This window comes from Pipra filicauda, unplaced genomic scaffold (assembly GCF_003945595.2).
Source record: "Pipra filicauda isolate LSUMZ 115617 unplaced genomic scaffold, ASM394559v2 scaffold832_size114360_pilon, whole genome shotgun sequence".
Taxonomy (NCBI): domain Eukaryota; kingdom Metazoa; phylum Chordata; class Aves; order Passeriformes; family Pipridae; genus Pipra; species Pipra filicauda.
The window spans coordinates 44315-60169 of NW_024105012.1; the positions used below are offsets into that span (position 1 = coordinate 44315).

At 52.7% G+C, this 15855-nt stretch overlaps 1 protein-coding gene across 1 annotated transcript; it reads left to right on the forward strand.

Annotated features, from left to right (window-relative positions):
* Positions 1–10211: 10211 nt before the first annotated feature.
* On the forward strand, positions 10212–11126 carry LOC113993252 (olfactory receptor 14J1-like; the record flags this gene model as incomplete). The annotated part of the gene is made up of 1 exon (XM_027731224.2): positions 10212–11126. A coding segment is annotated over exon 1 (915 nt), but the record flags the coding sequence as incomplete, so codon positions are not given.
* Positions 11127–15855: the final 4729 nt, after the last annotated feature.

The window sequence follows — 15855 nt, forward strand, 5'->3', positions numbered from 1 at the left end:
AACTTCATCCCATTGGAATCCGCCCATCTCTCCAGTCTATCCAGATCCCTCTGCAGAGCCCTCCTGCCTTCCAGCAGGTCGACACTCCCTCCCAGTTTGGTGTCATCAGCAAATTTGCTGATGATGGACTCAATCCCCTCATCTAAATCATCAATAAAGATATTAAACAGGACTGGACCCAACACAGACCCCTGGGGAACACCACTGGTGACCACCACCAGCTGGATGCAGCTCCATTCACCAGCACTCTCTGGGCCCGACCCTCCAGCCAGCTCCTAATCCAGGAGAGGGTACACTTGTCCAAGCCATGGGCTACCAGCTTTTCCAGGAGCATATTATGGGAGACAGTGTCAAAGGCCTTGCTGAAGTCTAGATAGACCACATCCACAGCCTTCCCCTCATCCACCAGGTGGGTCACCTGATCGTAAAAAAGAGATCAGGTTGGTCAGACAGGACCTGCCCCTCCTAAACCCGTGCTGGCTGGGTCTAATCCCTTGTCCATCCTGAAGGTGCTGTGTGATTGCACTGAGGATGATCTGCTCCATAACCCTGCCAGGCACCGAGGTCAGGCTGACAGGCCTGCAGTTGCCAGGGTCCTGCTTGCAGCCTTTTTTGTGGATTGGGGTGACATTCGCCAACCTCCAATCATCTGGGACCTTCCCAGAGAGCCAGGACTGCTGGAAGATAATGGAGAGTGGCTTGGCGAGCTCTTCTGCCAGCTCCTCATCACCCTTGGGTGGATCCCCTCTGGTCCCACAGACTTGTTAGGATCCAGCTGGCTCAGTAAGTCGCTAACTACATCCTCCTGGAATACAGGAGGGCTATTCAGCTCTCTGTCTCTGTCTATCTGCTCTAGAGGTCAGTTGTCCTGAGGGCCACCTGTCTTACTGCTAAAAACTGAGGCAAAGTAGGTGTTAAGTACCTCAGCCTTCTCCTCATCTTTGTTAACTATATTTCCCTCCAAGTCCAACAGAGAATTGAGGTTTTCCTTGCCCCTCCTTTTGCTATTAATGTATTTATAAAAGGACTTTTTGTTATCCCTAACTGAATTAGCCAAATTAACTTCAAATTCCACTTTTCTTTCCCTAATTTTTTTCCTGCATGACCTAGCTCTCTTCGTAAATTCTTCATAAGTAGCCAGCCCTTTTTTCCACAGTCTGTAAACTTTCTTTTTATCCCCGATTTCTTTCAGAACCTCCCTATTTAACCAAGCCGGCCGTCTTCCCCTCCGGCTGGCCTTTTGGCTCACTGGTATAGCCTGTTCCTGTGTGCTCAGAATTGCCTGCTTGAAGCATGTCCATCCCTCCTGGACCCCCTTGCCTTTAAGGGTTGTTTCCCAGGGTATGCCCTGAATTAGTTTTTTGAATAGGCCAAAATCTGCCCTCCAGAAGTCCAGAGTAGAGGTTTTAATGATGGCTCTCCTTACCTCCCTGAGGATTGAAAATTCTATTATTTCGTGGTCACTATGCCCCAGGCAGCCTCCAACCACTACATCATCCACCAGCCCCTCTCTGTTTGTAAACAGTAGGTCTAGCAGGGCCTTACCCCTGGTAGGCTCATTTACCAGTTGATGAAGGAAATTATCCTCTATACACTCCAGGAACCTCCTTGACTGCCTCTTCTCTGCAGTATGAAGCTCCCAGCAGATATCCGGCAGGTTAAAGTCACCCACAAGCACAAGGGCTGGAGATTTTGAGACATCTGCCAGCTGCTTGTAGAATAATTCATCTCCTTCCTCATCCTGGTTGGGCGGTCTGTAACAGACACCCACAAGGATGTCAGCCTTGTTGGCCTTCCCCCTGATTCTGGTCCACAGGCACTCAACCTTGTCACTGCTGACCTCAACTTCAACAGAGTCAAGAGACTCTCTAACATATAAAGCCACCCCTCCACCTCTCCTTCCCTGCCTGTCCTTTCTGAAGAGCTTGTGGCCCCCCATAGCAGCACTCCAGTCGTGGGAGTCATCCCACCACGTTTCTGTGACAGCAACTATGTCACAGTTTTCCTGCTGCACGATGGCTTCCAGCTCCTCTTGTTTGTTTCCCATGCTGCGTGCATTGGTGTACACGCACTTCAGCTGGGCCATTGATTTTATTCTCAACTCGGGCTCTACACCCTTAGGCTTATTTCTGGAGAGCCCAGTTGCCGCCCCTTCCCCCTTCAAAACCTAGTTTAAAGCCCTCCTAACTAACCCTGCCAACTTACGGGCTACAGTTCTTTTGCCCTTCCCAGACAGATGAAGCCCATCTGATGAAGCCAATCAGATGCTGCCGGGACGTCTCACAGAGCTGAGGGAAGAGTTTTGATGTTTAAAAACATGTATCATCTTTACATTTTTTTTTATACTGGCCATGGATAGAAACTTTCTGTGGCTCTAAGTCTCACCAGTTCCAGATCTCCCAAAGAACCCAAACCTGAGGAGTTGTGGTTCCCTCTCCAGTGGCACTTGGAGCTCCCTCCGTACCCAGAGCACAGAGCTCCCTTGTCCCACAGAGTCCTTGGAAATGGAGGCATTAAGGAGACAGGACAGGCTGTGGGGACCAGTTGCAGGGCATGGTCAGAGATTTGGGGTGGTTGTGAGCCCAGGGCAGGACCTGGCACTTGGCCTTGTTGAACCTCCTCCAAGTGGCCTGGGCCCATGGATCCAGCCTGTCCAGATCCCTCTGCAGAGCCTTCCTGCCCTCCAGCACATCAACACTCCCCCCAGCTTGGTGTGCCCTGGGAACTGCCTGAGGCTGCACTCGATGCCCTTGTGCAGATCCTTGAGAAAGAGATTGAAGTGCCCTGAGCCCAGTGCTGAGCCCTGGGAACACCCCTGGATGGAACTCCATTGCCCACCACTCCTTGGGCCTGGCCATCCACACAGATGTTTGCCCAGTGAACAGATGCTGCAGAAGGTGTTTGACAAAGGTCCTGTAAGCCCAGAATATTGGGATGAGTGCAGATTTAGCTCCTCACAGCATCGAAATTCATTCCCTTTCTCCCTTTTCCTACCTTTGTGGATTGAGGGAACTTGTGACTTCAGTGTGTGACTCCCTGTGTGCAAAGGGCAAATATGGACAGAATCCACATGGGCTGGTTGTCTCTGTAGCTCTACATCTCCCCCTGATGTGGCAGAGCACACAAACTGCCCATCCCTGTGTCCCTTTCTCCACTGGCTGTGCTTTGGTTTGGCCCAGAAACCTCCTGAGGTCCCTTCCAGGATGAGTCCCAGTGCACTGCCCTGCACCGTGGGCCTTCCCTTCCTGATGCAGCCTCTGTGGGGCAGCAGAGCTGGGTCAGTGCAGGGACAGGGCTGGCTCTGACAGGGGCCATGAAGCCACTGCCAGGAGGTGACAGCAAGGACAGTTTGCAAAGAACAAATTTAGATAGGGTGCCTTTGTTGGAATCAAGGGGGTCATTGTGACACCAGAGAAAGTCAGGGAATCAATGAGCTGTTGTGAGACTTCAGGGTCTCATGGAACCAAAGGAACCCTGGGACAGTTTGGAACCTCATGGAGTCAAGGGTCTATTGAGACACTGAGAACCTCATGGAAGCAGAGGAATTCTGGGAGAGTGTGGAACTTCATGGAATCAAAGGGCAATTCTGACAGTGGAGGGCCTCATGGATCTGAAGGAAAGCTGGGAGACTGCAGAATCTCCTGGAATCAAGTGACCAGTGTGACACAGGGTCCTCCCAGAAGCAAAGAAACCCTGGGACAGTTTGGAACTTCCTGGAATCAATGGGCCATTGTGACACTGGGGAACCTGATGGAATTGTGTGGCCATTGTGACATTGCAGGGCCTCATGGAATAAAATGAAACCTTGGACACTGGGAAACCACATGGGACTGAGGGGTGCTTGTGACCCTGCAGGACCTGATGGAACCAAGGGAAGCCTGGGACACTGAGGAAACTCGTGGAACCACGTTGGGCACCATCTGCCACGGCTCGAGGGTAAAAGGAAACCTGGGACGTGACACTTTATGACCCTGCAGAATGGCACAGAATCAACATTGTGTCACTGCAGGGCTTCACGGAACCAAAGGAATCCTTGGACACTGTGGAACCTCCTAGAAACAAAGGGCCACTGTGACACTGAAGAACCTCATGGAATCAAGGGGCCGTTGTGGCACTCCTGGGCCTTGTGGATCCAAAGGAATCTTGGGATGCTGTGGAACCTCCCAGAATCAAGGGGCCATTTTGACACCATGGAAACTCATGGAATCAAGAGTCCATTCTGACTCTGCAGGGCCCAGGGAAGCAAAGGAATCCTGGGACACTGTGGAATCTCACAGAATCAAGGGAACAATGTGACCCTGCGGAGTGTCGTGGAGATGAAGAAGCCCTGGGAGACTGGAACCTCATGGAATCAAGGGACCGTTGTGACAGTGCAGGTCCTCATGGAAGCAAGGGAAAATGGGGACACTGTGAAAACTCATGGCATCAAGGGGCCATTTTGACATGCAGGGCTTCCTAGAACCAAAGGAAGCCTGGGACGTTTGGGATCGTCCTGGAATCGAGGGGCCATCGGGACACTGCGGAAACTCCTGAAAGCAGAGGAACCCTGAGACTGTGCAGAACCTGATGGCAGAAAGGAGCCCTCGTGACACTGCAAAACCTCGTGGAATCAAGGGGCCACAGCTTCACATCTGGGTCTCATGGAATCAAAGGAAACCTGGGACACTGGGGAAATTCGTGGAAGCAGGGAGAGCCTGGGACACTGTGGAGCCTCACGGAATCAAGGGGCCATGGGGACACTGCAGGACCTTGTGGGGCCAAAGGAACCCTGGGCTGCTGCAGAACCTCACGGAGGTGGGAAGCTGCTGTGTGGGGGCCCCCACGACGAGTGGCTGAGGCTGCTGAAGGAGAAGTCAATTTGCAGAAGTGGGAGCCGTGGGCAATGCCACTGAGCCCCCTTGCCACGGTCAGTTACCATGGCAACCCTCATACATTCGTGTTGCTACAGTCGGTTACGATGGTGACCATCACACACTCCCATTGCCATGGTTGGTTACCATGGCAACCATCATGCAGTCATTGTTGCTACAGTCAGTTACCATGGCAACCCTCATACATTCCCATTGCTACGGTCAGTTACCATGTCAACCATAATACTTCCCACTACTACAGTCAGTTACCATGGCAACCATCATACAGTCCCATTGCTATGCTTAGTTACCAAGGCAACCATCATACATTGCTCTTGCTATGGTCGGTTACCATGGCAGCCATCACACATTCCTGTTGCTATGGTCGGTTACCATGGCAACCATCAGACATTTACGTTGCAACAGCCGGTTACCCTGGAAACTACCATACTTCCCACTGCTACTGTCACTTACCATGGAAACCATCATACATTCCCGATGATACAGTCAGTTACCATGGCAACCATCATGAATTCCCATTGCTATAATCAGTTACCATGGCAACCATCATACAGTCGCATTCCTATGGTCAGTTACCATGTCAAACAGCATACATTTCCGTTTATACGGTCAGTTACCATGGCAACCATCATGGACTCCAATTGCTACAGTCAGTTACCATGGCAACCATCGCACATTTCCATTGCTATGGTCGGTATCCATTGCAACCATGATACTTCCCACTGCTACAGTCAGTTACCATGGCAACCATCATACATTCCCAATACTACAGCCAGTTACCATGGTAACCATCATACAACCCCGTTCCTACGGTCAGGTCCCCTGGAAACCATTATACATTCCAATTGCTATGGTCAGTTACCATGGCAACCACAATACTTCCCACTACTACAGTCAGTTACCATGGCAACCATCATACGTTCCCGTGGCTATGGTCGGTTACCATGGCAACCATCATACATTCTTATTGCTATGGTCGGTTACCATGGCAACCATCAGACAGTCACGTTGCAACAGTCGGTTACCATGGAAACTACCATACTTCCCACTGCTACGGTCATTTACCATGGCAACTATCATACGTTGTTATTGCTATGGTCAGTTACCATGGAAACCATTACACATTCCCGTTGCTATGGTTGGTTACCATGGCAACCAGCATACATTCCCGTTGCTACGGTCAGTTACCATGGCAAACAACAGACATTCCCGATGGTACAGTCGTTACCATGGCAACCATAATGAATTTCCATTGCTATAATCAGTTACCATGGCAACCATCATACAGTCATGTTCCTATGGTCAGTTACCATGACAAACAGCATACAATTCCGTTTATACGGTCAGTTACCATGGCAACCATCATACACTCCAATTTCCATTTCTATGGTCGGCTTCCATTGCAACCATCATACTTCCCACTGCTACAGTCGGTTACCATGGCAACCATCATACTTTCCCAATACTACAGTCAGTTACCATGGCAACCATCATACAACCCCGTTCCTATGGTCAGTTACCATGGCAACCATCGTTCATTCCCGTTGCTATGGTCAGTTACCACGGCATCCATCATACTTCTCACTGTTACAATTGGTTACCATGGTAACCACCATACATTCCTGTTGCTATGGTCAGTTACCATGGCAACCATCATACAGTCCCATTGCTATGCTTGTTACCATGGCAACCACCATACATTCTACATTCCCATTACTATGGTCAGTTTCTATGGTAACCTCTTGATTCCTCTTGGACAGAAGCAGATGCAGATGAGCCTCCCTGTTGTCCACCAACCTGCCAGCTGTGCTCTAAAGGCCTGTGTGCCAATTGGGGTCTTGAACAAGACCCTGCACAAACCTCTGGGACTCTTTGCATCCTGTCCTGGTGCCTTTCCAGTGAATTCCAGGGCTATCAAAGCCAACTGGAATGGGCTCTTTGTCTCACTCCACAGTGCCACCCAAACCACTCTCTCCTCTCACCCTCACCCACAAAAGTTCACCCAATTCCTTCATCCCCCAGAGCAGCTCCACAGGCCCCAGAAGCTCCTTCCCGCTGAGGACACCTCTCTCCTGCTCTTTCTCTCCTGTGTCTCCTTGGCCTTCTCTCCCAGCCCATCACAGCCCTGCAACCTGGGAACTGTCTCAGCAGGCCTGGGCTGTTATTCCCTCCAAGTGGAAGGAAGAGAGACTTGGGGCTGCAGCTCCTCCTCCTGTGCCCCACACGCAGGGCATTGGGGCCTGTCTGGCTGCAGCCCCTCAGCGGGGGCACCGGGGTAAGAACAGACTTGCAGTGGGGAAAGCTGCTCTGAAAGCCCCGAGAGCTGGGGTGGGCAGAGGCTTTGCTGACAATGGCCTTGGGGGTGGACGTGCTGGGACTCAGGCCCAGGGGGAAAATCACAAGCCTGATCCCTGAGGAGATCAGCACATGCTGCTGAAATGCTGGGGGAGAGCAGAGCCAGCAGAGGGAGGAAACAAGTGTGGACAGCCTGGGCTGATGGGATTTGGACTCGTGCCTGGCCCGGCCTTGGCTGGGCAGAGAAGGGACAGCCTTTGTGTCCCTGCAGGGCTGGGATTCACTCCCTGCCCCAAAGGCCCCCAGTGTGTCTGAGAAGCCCTGGGTGGTGCCTGTCCCACAACTGCTGGGAATGGGGACGGGCTTCCTGCACAGGCCCTGTGCTGTCCAGGGCAGCTGCTGCACTTGTGCTGCAGAGCCCTGGCACCTCCCCTGGCACTACAGGCCCCTCTTTGGCTGTTCAATCCAGGCTCAGCTGCCCTCAATTAGGTTCAGCAGTGAAGGGATGTCCAGGAGACAACTGCCATTGTACTCTGAGGACATGTAGAAAATACCCTGATAAAGAACAGGAGAGAGACCTCTCTCCCTGTGCCACCTGACTCCATTTGGTCACCTGAGCACCTCTAGGGGCTGCCCTGGACAGAAGGAACAGTGACAGGTTCCCCTGTCCTACCTGTGGGTACTTTCTGTCCCTGAAGTTGGCCAAAGCAATGTCCCAGCAGCCTCCAAGGAGATCCCACAGCTGCTGCCCTGTCCCTAGGAACTGCTCCATTGGAGCCTGCAGTTCCCAGCAGGAATCTCGGTCACCTCTGGCCCCTCAGAAGGAACCAGGGCTTTGTGTCCCAGCAGGTCACTCCTGGCTTTGGTCTTCCTTCATTCCCATGGGAGCTGGGACAAGGAATCACCTGCAGGGGCCTGTTTTGGGCCCACTGAGCCGGGGCAGGAGGAATCCCAGACCATGGAGGTTGTGGAGGGAGCTGATTGTCCTTCTGGCTCCAGGTCTGCAGAGCCACAAGGAGACACCTCTGTTGACTCAGCTGAGTCCCTTCCCTCAGTGCAGGTGAAGGAGATCCCTCCTGGGCACTGTATGGGTTTCCTGTCTAATTAAGGGACGTGAAAAGGGGCCTCTTGAACTTAACTCTGTGTCTGTTTGGAGAAATGACAGTGCTGAAAGAAGTGTCTGTGCCCAGCTGAGAGAAGGAACATCATTATTTCCTTCAGCTGTGTGCCAGCAGGTACCCCTGGAGGCCCAGGGACAGCTGGAGGGAGCCCAGAGGGGCAGAGAAAGGGCTGCCTGGGGCTGTTGCTGTGCTGCTGAGCTGGGCCGGGCTCCTGGCACACAGGGAGCTCCTGGAAACCAAGAAAAGCTTCAAAGAGAGCAGCTCTGCTGGTGAGCAGATTTTCTGCACAGCCCAGCAGGGCTGAGGGCACTGCCTGCAGCACCCAGGGCACAGGAGAGAAGGAACAGAGATGAGAGGCAGCCTGGGCTGGGAGGTGACTGAGCTCTCACCACAGGAGAAACCTTCCCAGGATTTGAAGGAAGAATTCTCTGGCTGTAGGAAAGTTCAGCTTCCCTTCCTGGAGGCATCTCCTCAAGCTGGCACATCCCACAGCTTCCAGGATCTCTCAGCAGGACTCTCCCAGTTGCTGCAGTGCAGGGGAAGTGGCCATATGGCAGAGCAGGGCAGGAGCTGCAGGCAGCAAGGGCAGAGAGGAGAAGGGAGCAGGAGGTTCAAGGGATCCTGGGCTGGGAGGACAGGGCAGAGCTGCTCAGGGCAGGAACCTTGCCAGCCCTTTGCCACGGTCAGGCTGTGGCTGCAGAGCAGTGCAGGGGAGTTCCTGCAAGTGCCTCTGCCAGCTGCCAAATGGCAGCAGTGGCAGGAGCTGTCAGGATGGCTCTGCTGGATTTGCTGGGGTGCAGCAGGAGAAGCTGCTGCAGAGCAGGACTTGTTGCTGCCCCCTCAGAGGCCCAGGGCCAGAAGGTTCCCTGTGCCAGGGCTGGCTGTGGGGTGGGAAGGTGGGGGTGCAGCCAGGGGTGCCCAGGGCTGTGGGGCAGAGCAGGGTCCTGCCCCCAGGGCTCTGTGTGCTGGGGCAGGGACTCTGCTGCCTGCCAGGGGCAGCTCTCAGCCCGGCCAAGGAGCTGCCACGGGGCTGGGGGAGAAGGGCTGTGGGGAAGGAACAACTCCTGGGAGGGCAGAGCAGGGCAGAGTCCTTCTGATCTCCACAGTGGGCTGCAGGGATGAGGGCTGGTCACAGCTCCAGATCAAAGCAGGAAATTTCCCAGAAGGTATTTGCAAGAGGCACAGACAGACAGGGGGTACCTTAAAGAGAATGAACCAGTTCTTTCAGTGTTATACTCTGGGTTGTCTGGGTGCTGACTGAGACAGAGAAATCAATCTCTGAGCACAGGAGGAGACACTGAAACTTGAATTCTGTTAGATTAGAGGGGATGGAACCTGAGAGTATCAGACATCAAAACTGTCTTACAGATACATCAGTGTCACTTTCTCAGCCCTGGCCCAGGGAAGCAGCTGCTGGCAGGGACAGCTCCAGGCAGCAGAGCCCTGGGCAGGGAGTGGGGGGCAAGAGCCCCCAAAGTCCTGGGGGAGGGGGCGTTCAGGCAGCTCTGGGGGCCCTTCCCTGCAGCTCTGCTGGGCACTGTGTGCTGGGCCATAGAAATGAGGATTCCTGCAGTGGAAAAGAACCTTCCCCAGGTGTGATTGTAAAAATAAAAACCACAGTAACATTTATTCTAAGCTCAGGCTAAGCTTCTGCTCTGCAGCCCCAGCTCTTCTGAGTCATGAGTGTAGAGGTGGAACTTTGGGATTCAAGGTCTGTTACCTCTGACATTCCTTGTGTGAGAGCTCTACCAAAAAAGTTCCATGTCCCACTGCAGCAGAGCAAAACTGACTCCTTGGCAGTGCATTTGGTGACATTTGACACATCAATTTCTTTTAAAAATGCAGTTGCTTTTTCACAGAGGTCTGTCTTAACTGTTCCCTGTCTTTTCCTTTTCTGAACAGGCCCTATACTAAGAAACAACAAATGTCCAACAGCAGCTCCATGGCCCAGTTCCTCCTCCTGGCATTGGCAGACAGGCGGGAGCTGCAGCTCCTGCACTTCTGGCTCTTCCTGGCCATCTCCCTGGCTGCCCTCCTGGCCAACGGCCTCATCCTCAGCGCCGTAGCCTGCGACCACCACCTGCACACCCCCATGGGCTTCTTCCTGCTCAACCTCTCCCTCACAGACCTGGGCTGCATCTGCACCACTGTCCCCAAAGCCATGCACAATTCCCTCCAGAACACCACAACCATCTCCTACATGGGATGTGCTGCACAGCTCTTTTTCTTTGCCTTTTTCATGTCAGCAGAGCTTTTCCTCCTCACCATCATGTGCTACGACCGCTACGTTGCCATCTGCAAACCCCTGCACTACGGGACCCTCCTGGGCAGCAGAGCTTGTGCCCACATGGCAGCAGCTGCCTGGGCCACTGGCTTTCTCAGTGCTCTGCTGCACACAGCCAATACATTTTCCCTGCCCCTGTGCCAGGGCAATGCCCTGGGCCAGTTCTTCTGTGAAATCCCACACATTCTCAAGCTCTCCTGCTCACACTCCAAACTCAGGGAACTTGGGCTTATTGTGGTTGGTGCCTGTTCAGGGTTTGGTTGTTTCATTTTCATTGTGTTCTCCTATGTGCAGATCTTCAGGGCTGTGCTGAGGATCCCCTCTCAGCAGGGTCGGCACAAAGCCTTTTCCACGTGCCTCCCTCACCTGGCCGTGGTCTCCCTGTTCCTCAGCACTGCAGCATTTGCCCACCTGAAGCCCCCCTCCATCTCCTCCCCATCCCTGGATCTGGCCCTGTCAGTTCTGTACTCGGTGGTGCCTCCAGCACTGAACCCCCTCATCTACAGCCTGAGGAACCAGGAGCTCAAGGATGCCCTGAGAAAAATGATGACTGGATGCTTTTCAGGAGCAATAAAGTGCCTGTTTTCTGGTGTGTAGCATTCAGAATGGGCCTCCTTAATGGCCCAGCCTTCCTGCTCAGGTTTTTCGTGGAGGTCATCGGGTTCTTCCTGCAATAATTTTCTCTGCAATGAAATATTATTTTGAATCTGCCTTCTAATTTAGTGTCTACCCACTGTATTTGACCCAGAGATGTAAAAATGATGTTTTGTGCTCTCTGAGTATTTAAACAAAATAAAGGACCCTGCAGTGCCTTCTTTGTCCAAGACCCTTCTTCTCAGATGTTCCTAAAGGACAGCACACTGCAGGACAGGGTGTATTTGCAAACGGGAAGGGGACAATAATCCCAGCCCAGCAGCACTGCCAGGGAGCAGCAGGGCTTGGTCTTTGCAGAGCTGCTCTCTTGCCATTTCCACACTGTCCTCCTGAGCCCCTTTCTCGGGGTAAGGCCTGAGTGCTCTCTGAGCACAGTCCTGGGGGGTGGAAGCCCTTGGAGCACAGGCAGGGACAGGCCCTGGGAACTTGTGAAGCAGAGCTGGGCTCCCTTCCAGCATCTCCAGGATGCTCTGGGATCTTCTGAGGCCACTGCATGGACTGGGGCACTTCTTCTGTCACCTTGCTCCAGGGCTGGAACTCTCCTGCAGTGTCACCATGACACTCCTGCTCTCTGCTTTCCAGGTTCCATTTTCAGATCCAATCTTCCCCTCCTGTTCCCAGGGACATCCTGGGAGTGCTTCAGAGCTGCCATCCTGGGGCAGCTCCTGCCCAGCGTGGGCAGGCACAAGGTCTCTCCAGCTGCTCCTCTCCCCTCCCCAGTGCCACTGTTTTCTGCAGCCTCCTCATCCTTGCCCAGCACAGCCCTCCTGGCACAGTTGGACACAGCCCTTGTTCTCCCCCCTCCTCAGGCACCTGCCCAACCCCCTCAGCTCCAGCCTGATGGCCACAAACCTTCAGGGCAGGGAGGCACCAGGGAAAATGCTCAGGACACCCATGGACTGCAGGGAGAGACCACTGGAGTGGTGGGTCTGTAGGGAGAAATCACTGCTGCCTCCCTTCTGAATCACCCTCAGGACCTGGACAAGCCTGGATTTTGTTTTGTTTCCATGAGGCCCTGCAGTGTCAAAATGGCCCCTTGATTCCATGAGGCTGCACAGTGTCCCCAGGTTCCTTTGGCTCCAGAATGCCCTGTAGTGTCATGGTGGTCCCTTCAGTCCATGAGGTGTCCTCAGTGTCACAGTGACCCCTGGATTCCATGAAGTTGCACAATGTCCACAGGTTCCATTTCCCCCCGAGTTTCCCCAGTGTCACAATGGCCCCTTGATTCCATCGGGTTCCCCACTGTCCCAAGGTCCATTTGGCTCCAAAAAGGCCCTGTAGTGCCACAGTGGCCCCTTGATTTTATGAGGTTCCACAGTGTCCCAGGGTTTCCTTGTTTCCATGAGGTTCCACAGTGACACAATGGCCCCCTGGTTCCATGAGGTTCCAAAAGGTTTCAGGGTTCCTTTTGTTCCATGAGGCCCCAAATGTTAAATGGTCCCCTGGTTCCACAAGATTTCACAGTGTCCCTGTGTTTCTTTCTTTCCATGAGTCCCTGCAGTGCCACAATGGCCCCTTGATTCCAGGAGGTTGCACAGTGTCATCTCAAAGCTGAGCCCACCGAGATGAAAGTTTGGGGGAGATTAGGAGGAACTGAGACAAAAAGGATTGGCTATTTGGGGAAGAAAATAGGGGCCTGACCAACAGAGAGGAAAGATTTTGATGAGGTAAAACCAGGTTCAGGGACTGCTGAGGGTGCTGAAACACTGACTGTGCAAACATTCCTGATGGACCTTTATGCACTTTTTAACCTCAAGCCCCAACACTACCCAAAAGTGGTGCCCCTCCCATTGAAAGGAATCCACTGCTCTAATTCCAAGCCAAAAAAAGCCCAAACCCAGAACTCCACACTCTTATTTGTCCTCTAGTGCCCACCCCAATCCCAAACCTGTATTACCAGTATGAAAAGCCAAACTTTAATCCTAACCCAGCCCAAAAAGCTCTTCCCCTAATCATGACCCAGACACTGCCAGCAGAACAACAAACCTCCAAAGTTCTGCCTAATCCCCACCCTGAGCTCTAAACCCCAAGCCCTGACCATTGAGCATCCCCACAGCCCTTGGGAGCAGGGCAAGGACCTGCAGGGCCCCGAGCAGGCCCAGGGGGTTGGCAGAGGAATGGGAGGTGACCTGGATCTGCTCAGCTCTGCAGTGACCCCCAGGAGAAGGGCCTGGGCTCTGGCAGGGATGTCCTGTGGCACAGGGGCTCAGGATCCAAGTTCAGAAGGCCAAGTGCACATGGCAACAGCCAGAGCTGGTGCAGAGCCATCAGGGAGGGTCTAGAAATGCTGCTGGGAGGGGGTGGGAAAGCAGGAGGGGTGTGTGCAGCCTGCAAGGCCAGAGCAGCAGCAGGGCCAGGGCAGGACAGCCTGCAGGAGAGATGGCCAAGGGCTCTGGCAGGGCTGCAAGGCCCAAAGGCACCCAGGCCTTTGTCCCCTTGCCTCTGGCAGCTGCCTCTGCCACTCAGGCCACCACAAGCCACTTTCCTGGCAGGTTCTGCCCTTGGGTTCTGCCTCGCCCCTCCCTCAGCAGCCTGGCAGGGGTTGCCCAGTTTTGGGCCTTTGTTGTTCCTCCCCCTCCCATCCCAGTGCCCCCCAAACAGCCCTGAGCCAGCCGGGAGGGACAGGATCTGCTGGGCCAGGGCCTGGGGCTCAGCCCTTGGCCTTTGTGCTCCACAAAACCAAGGCAGGCTTTGCTCAGCATTGCAGGGGCCTGCCCAGAGCCTTGGTCTGCCTGCACTCCTGGCCTCCAAGGAGCTGCTCCAAGGAGTCCCTGGGGAGGCTTTGGCAGTGCCTGCCCTCAGTGGGGCCCAGCAATGCTTCAAGGCACTTGCAGTTTGGCTTCTGACTTCTTGAGCAGCTGCTTCCATCTTCTCTCAGTACCTCAGGATCATGGGCTGGGCTGCAAACACACCGTGGGGCTCATTAAAATGCAGAAATCCCTCAGGATCTCTTTGTCTTCCTTTAATTGTCTTCAAGGCAATTTCATAACAAGTCTTCAAAATTTGTACTTTTTTTTTTAATTCAATAATGGATATTTTTAGTTCAGAGGAGAGGTGATCTTGATGCTGAGTGTCTCCTCAGGAGATCCACACTGACCCTGGATGATCATCCTTGCTCCTCACCCCCCAACCTCACCAGTTCTGACATGATTCATCTTGGACTGAGAACTGATGCAACTCCAAACACACTGTGGGACTCATTAAAATACTGAAAAACAAATTATTTTAAACACTGAAAAACAAATTATTTCCCGTCCTTTGATTGTTTTCAAGTCTTAAAGTCTTCTACAGCTAATTAGAGTTTTTTTGTACTTTAGCTAAGGAGGAAGATTTTAAAGTGGAAGTCACAAAAAATATATATTTTTTTGATGAAAGGGAATTATTTACACAATGCCTTGGGATGCAAGAGGATCAGGGCACAAAGGATTTTTATCCAAAGACAAGGGGGCAAAAGAGTTTAGTAGCACTTAATCATTGACCAATTGAACAATTATCAAGTGATTCAATATCATTTGCCACAATTTTAACAGTGACTGAATTAGAGATTCACAAGAACAACATTCACACCACAGTCAATTCACACCCACACCCAGGCAGAGATGTGTGCACACATCAATAGCTGGCTGTGGAAAGGTCCCTCTCCCAAATTCTCCTGTTGTCAGGGAAACACTCCCCCAAATCCCTTTGTGTTTGCCACCAGACAAGGGTCCCAGCTGGAGGAGTGTTTGTGGAGGGGGGTCAGAATTGTCCTGGCCATCAGCGCCGCTCTTTGGAGTGTTGCAAACTGGAGGGTTCCCGAGCTGGGAGAGGCTGCCAGAGGTGTCCCACTGAGAGGGAGGTGCTGGGGAGCTGCCAGGGCCTCCCTCAGCCCCGCTGGGTGTGGGCTCACAAGGGGACTGGCTTTAGTTATCTGCTGAATTTCCATCCTGGGGTCAGGAATGACTGGAGTTTCCAAACTATTTGGGAATTGTATCCATACCGTTCCATTTGGGCTACAATTCAGGCAGGGAATGTTCCAAGGCTTTCATGGGATGACTGATTATCCTGTGTTCCCAAACTGTTCCACTCTGGATTGTTCCCACCTGTATCATCCAGGAGCACCTGGTCCAGTCCAGGGACACTTCCCCACAGCCCTGGGCCAGTCCAGGGGCTCTTCATTGCTCAGCTGGTTTGGTCAAGGCTTGTCAGGAGCTCCTGAGATCATCGACCAGGCCTGAGGAGAATGGGGGTGGATGCACCAAAACAGAGGCTTCTATGAAAAACTTTTTGTAGAGACTTCTCTGAGCACTCTCCAAGGTGTTTGCAGATGAAAACATTGTGTTCATAGTCTAAGGGATACATTTTACCAAGGCCTGTACTGGAGGAATATGGGACAATGGCTTTGAACTGAAATAGGGGAGCTTTATATTGGATAAAATGAAGAAATACTTCCCAGTGGGGCTGGCAAAAACTGCATCAGGTTCCCAGAGAAGAGGAAGTCCCCTTCCTGGATTTGTTCAAGGTTCGAAACTTTGAGCAGCCTCAAATAGTGAAGATGTCACTGTCCATGTCCAGGAGTTTGGACCACATGAGCTTTTATATCCCTTCCAAGCCAAAGCATTCTGTCATTCTTTGAGTCTAAAGTCCCAAA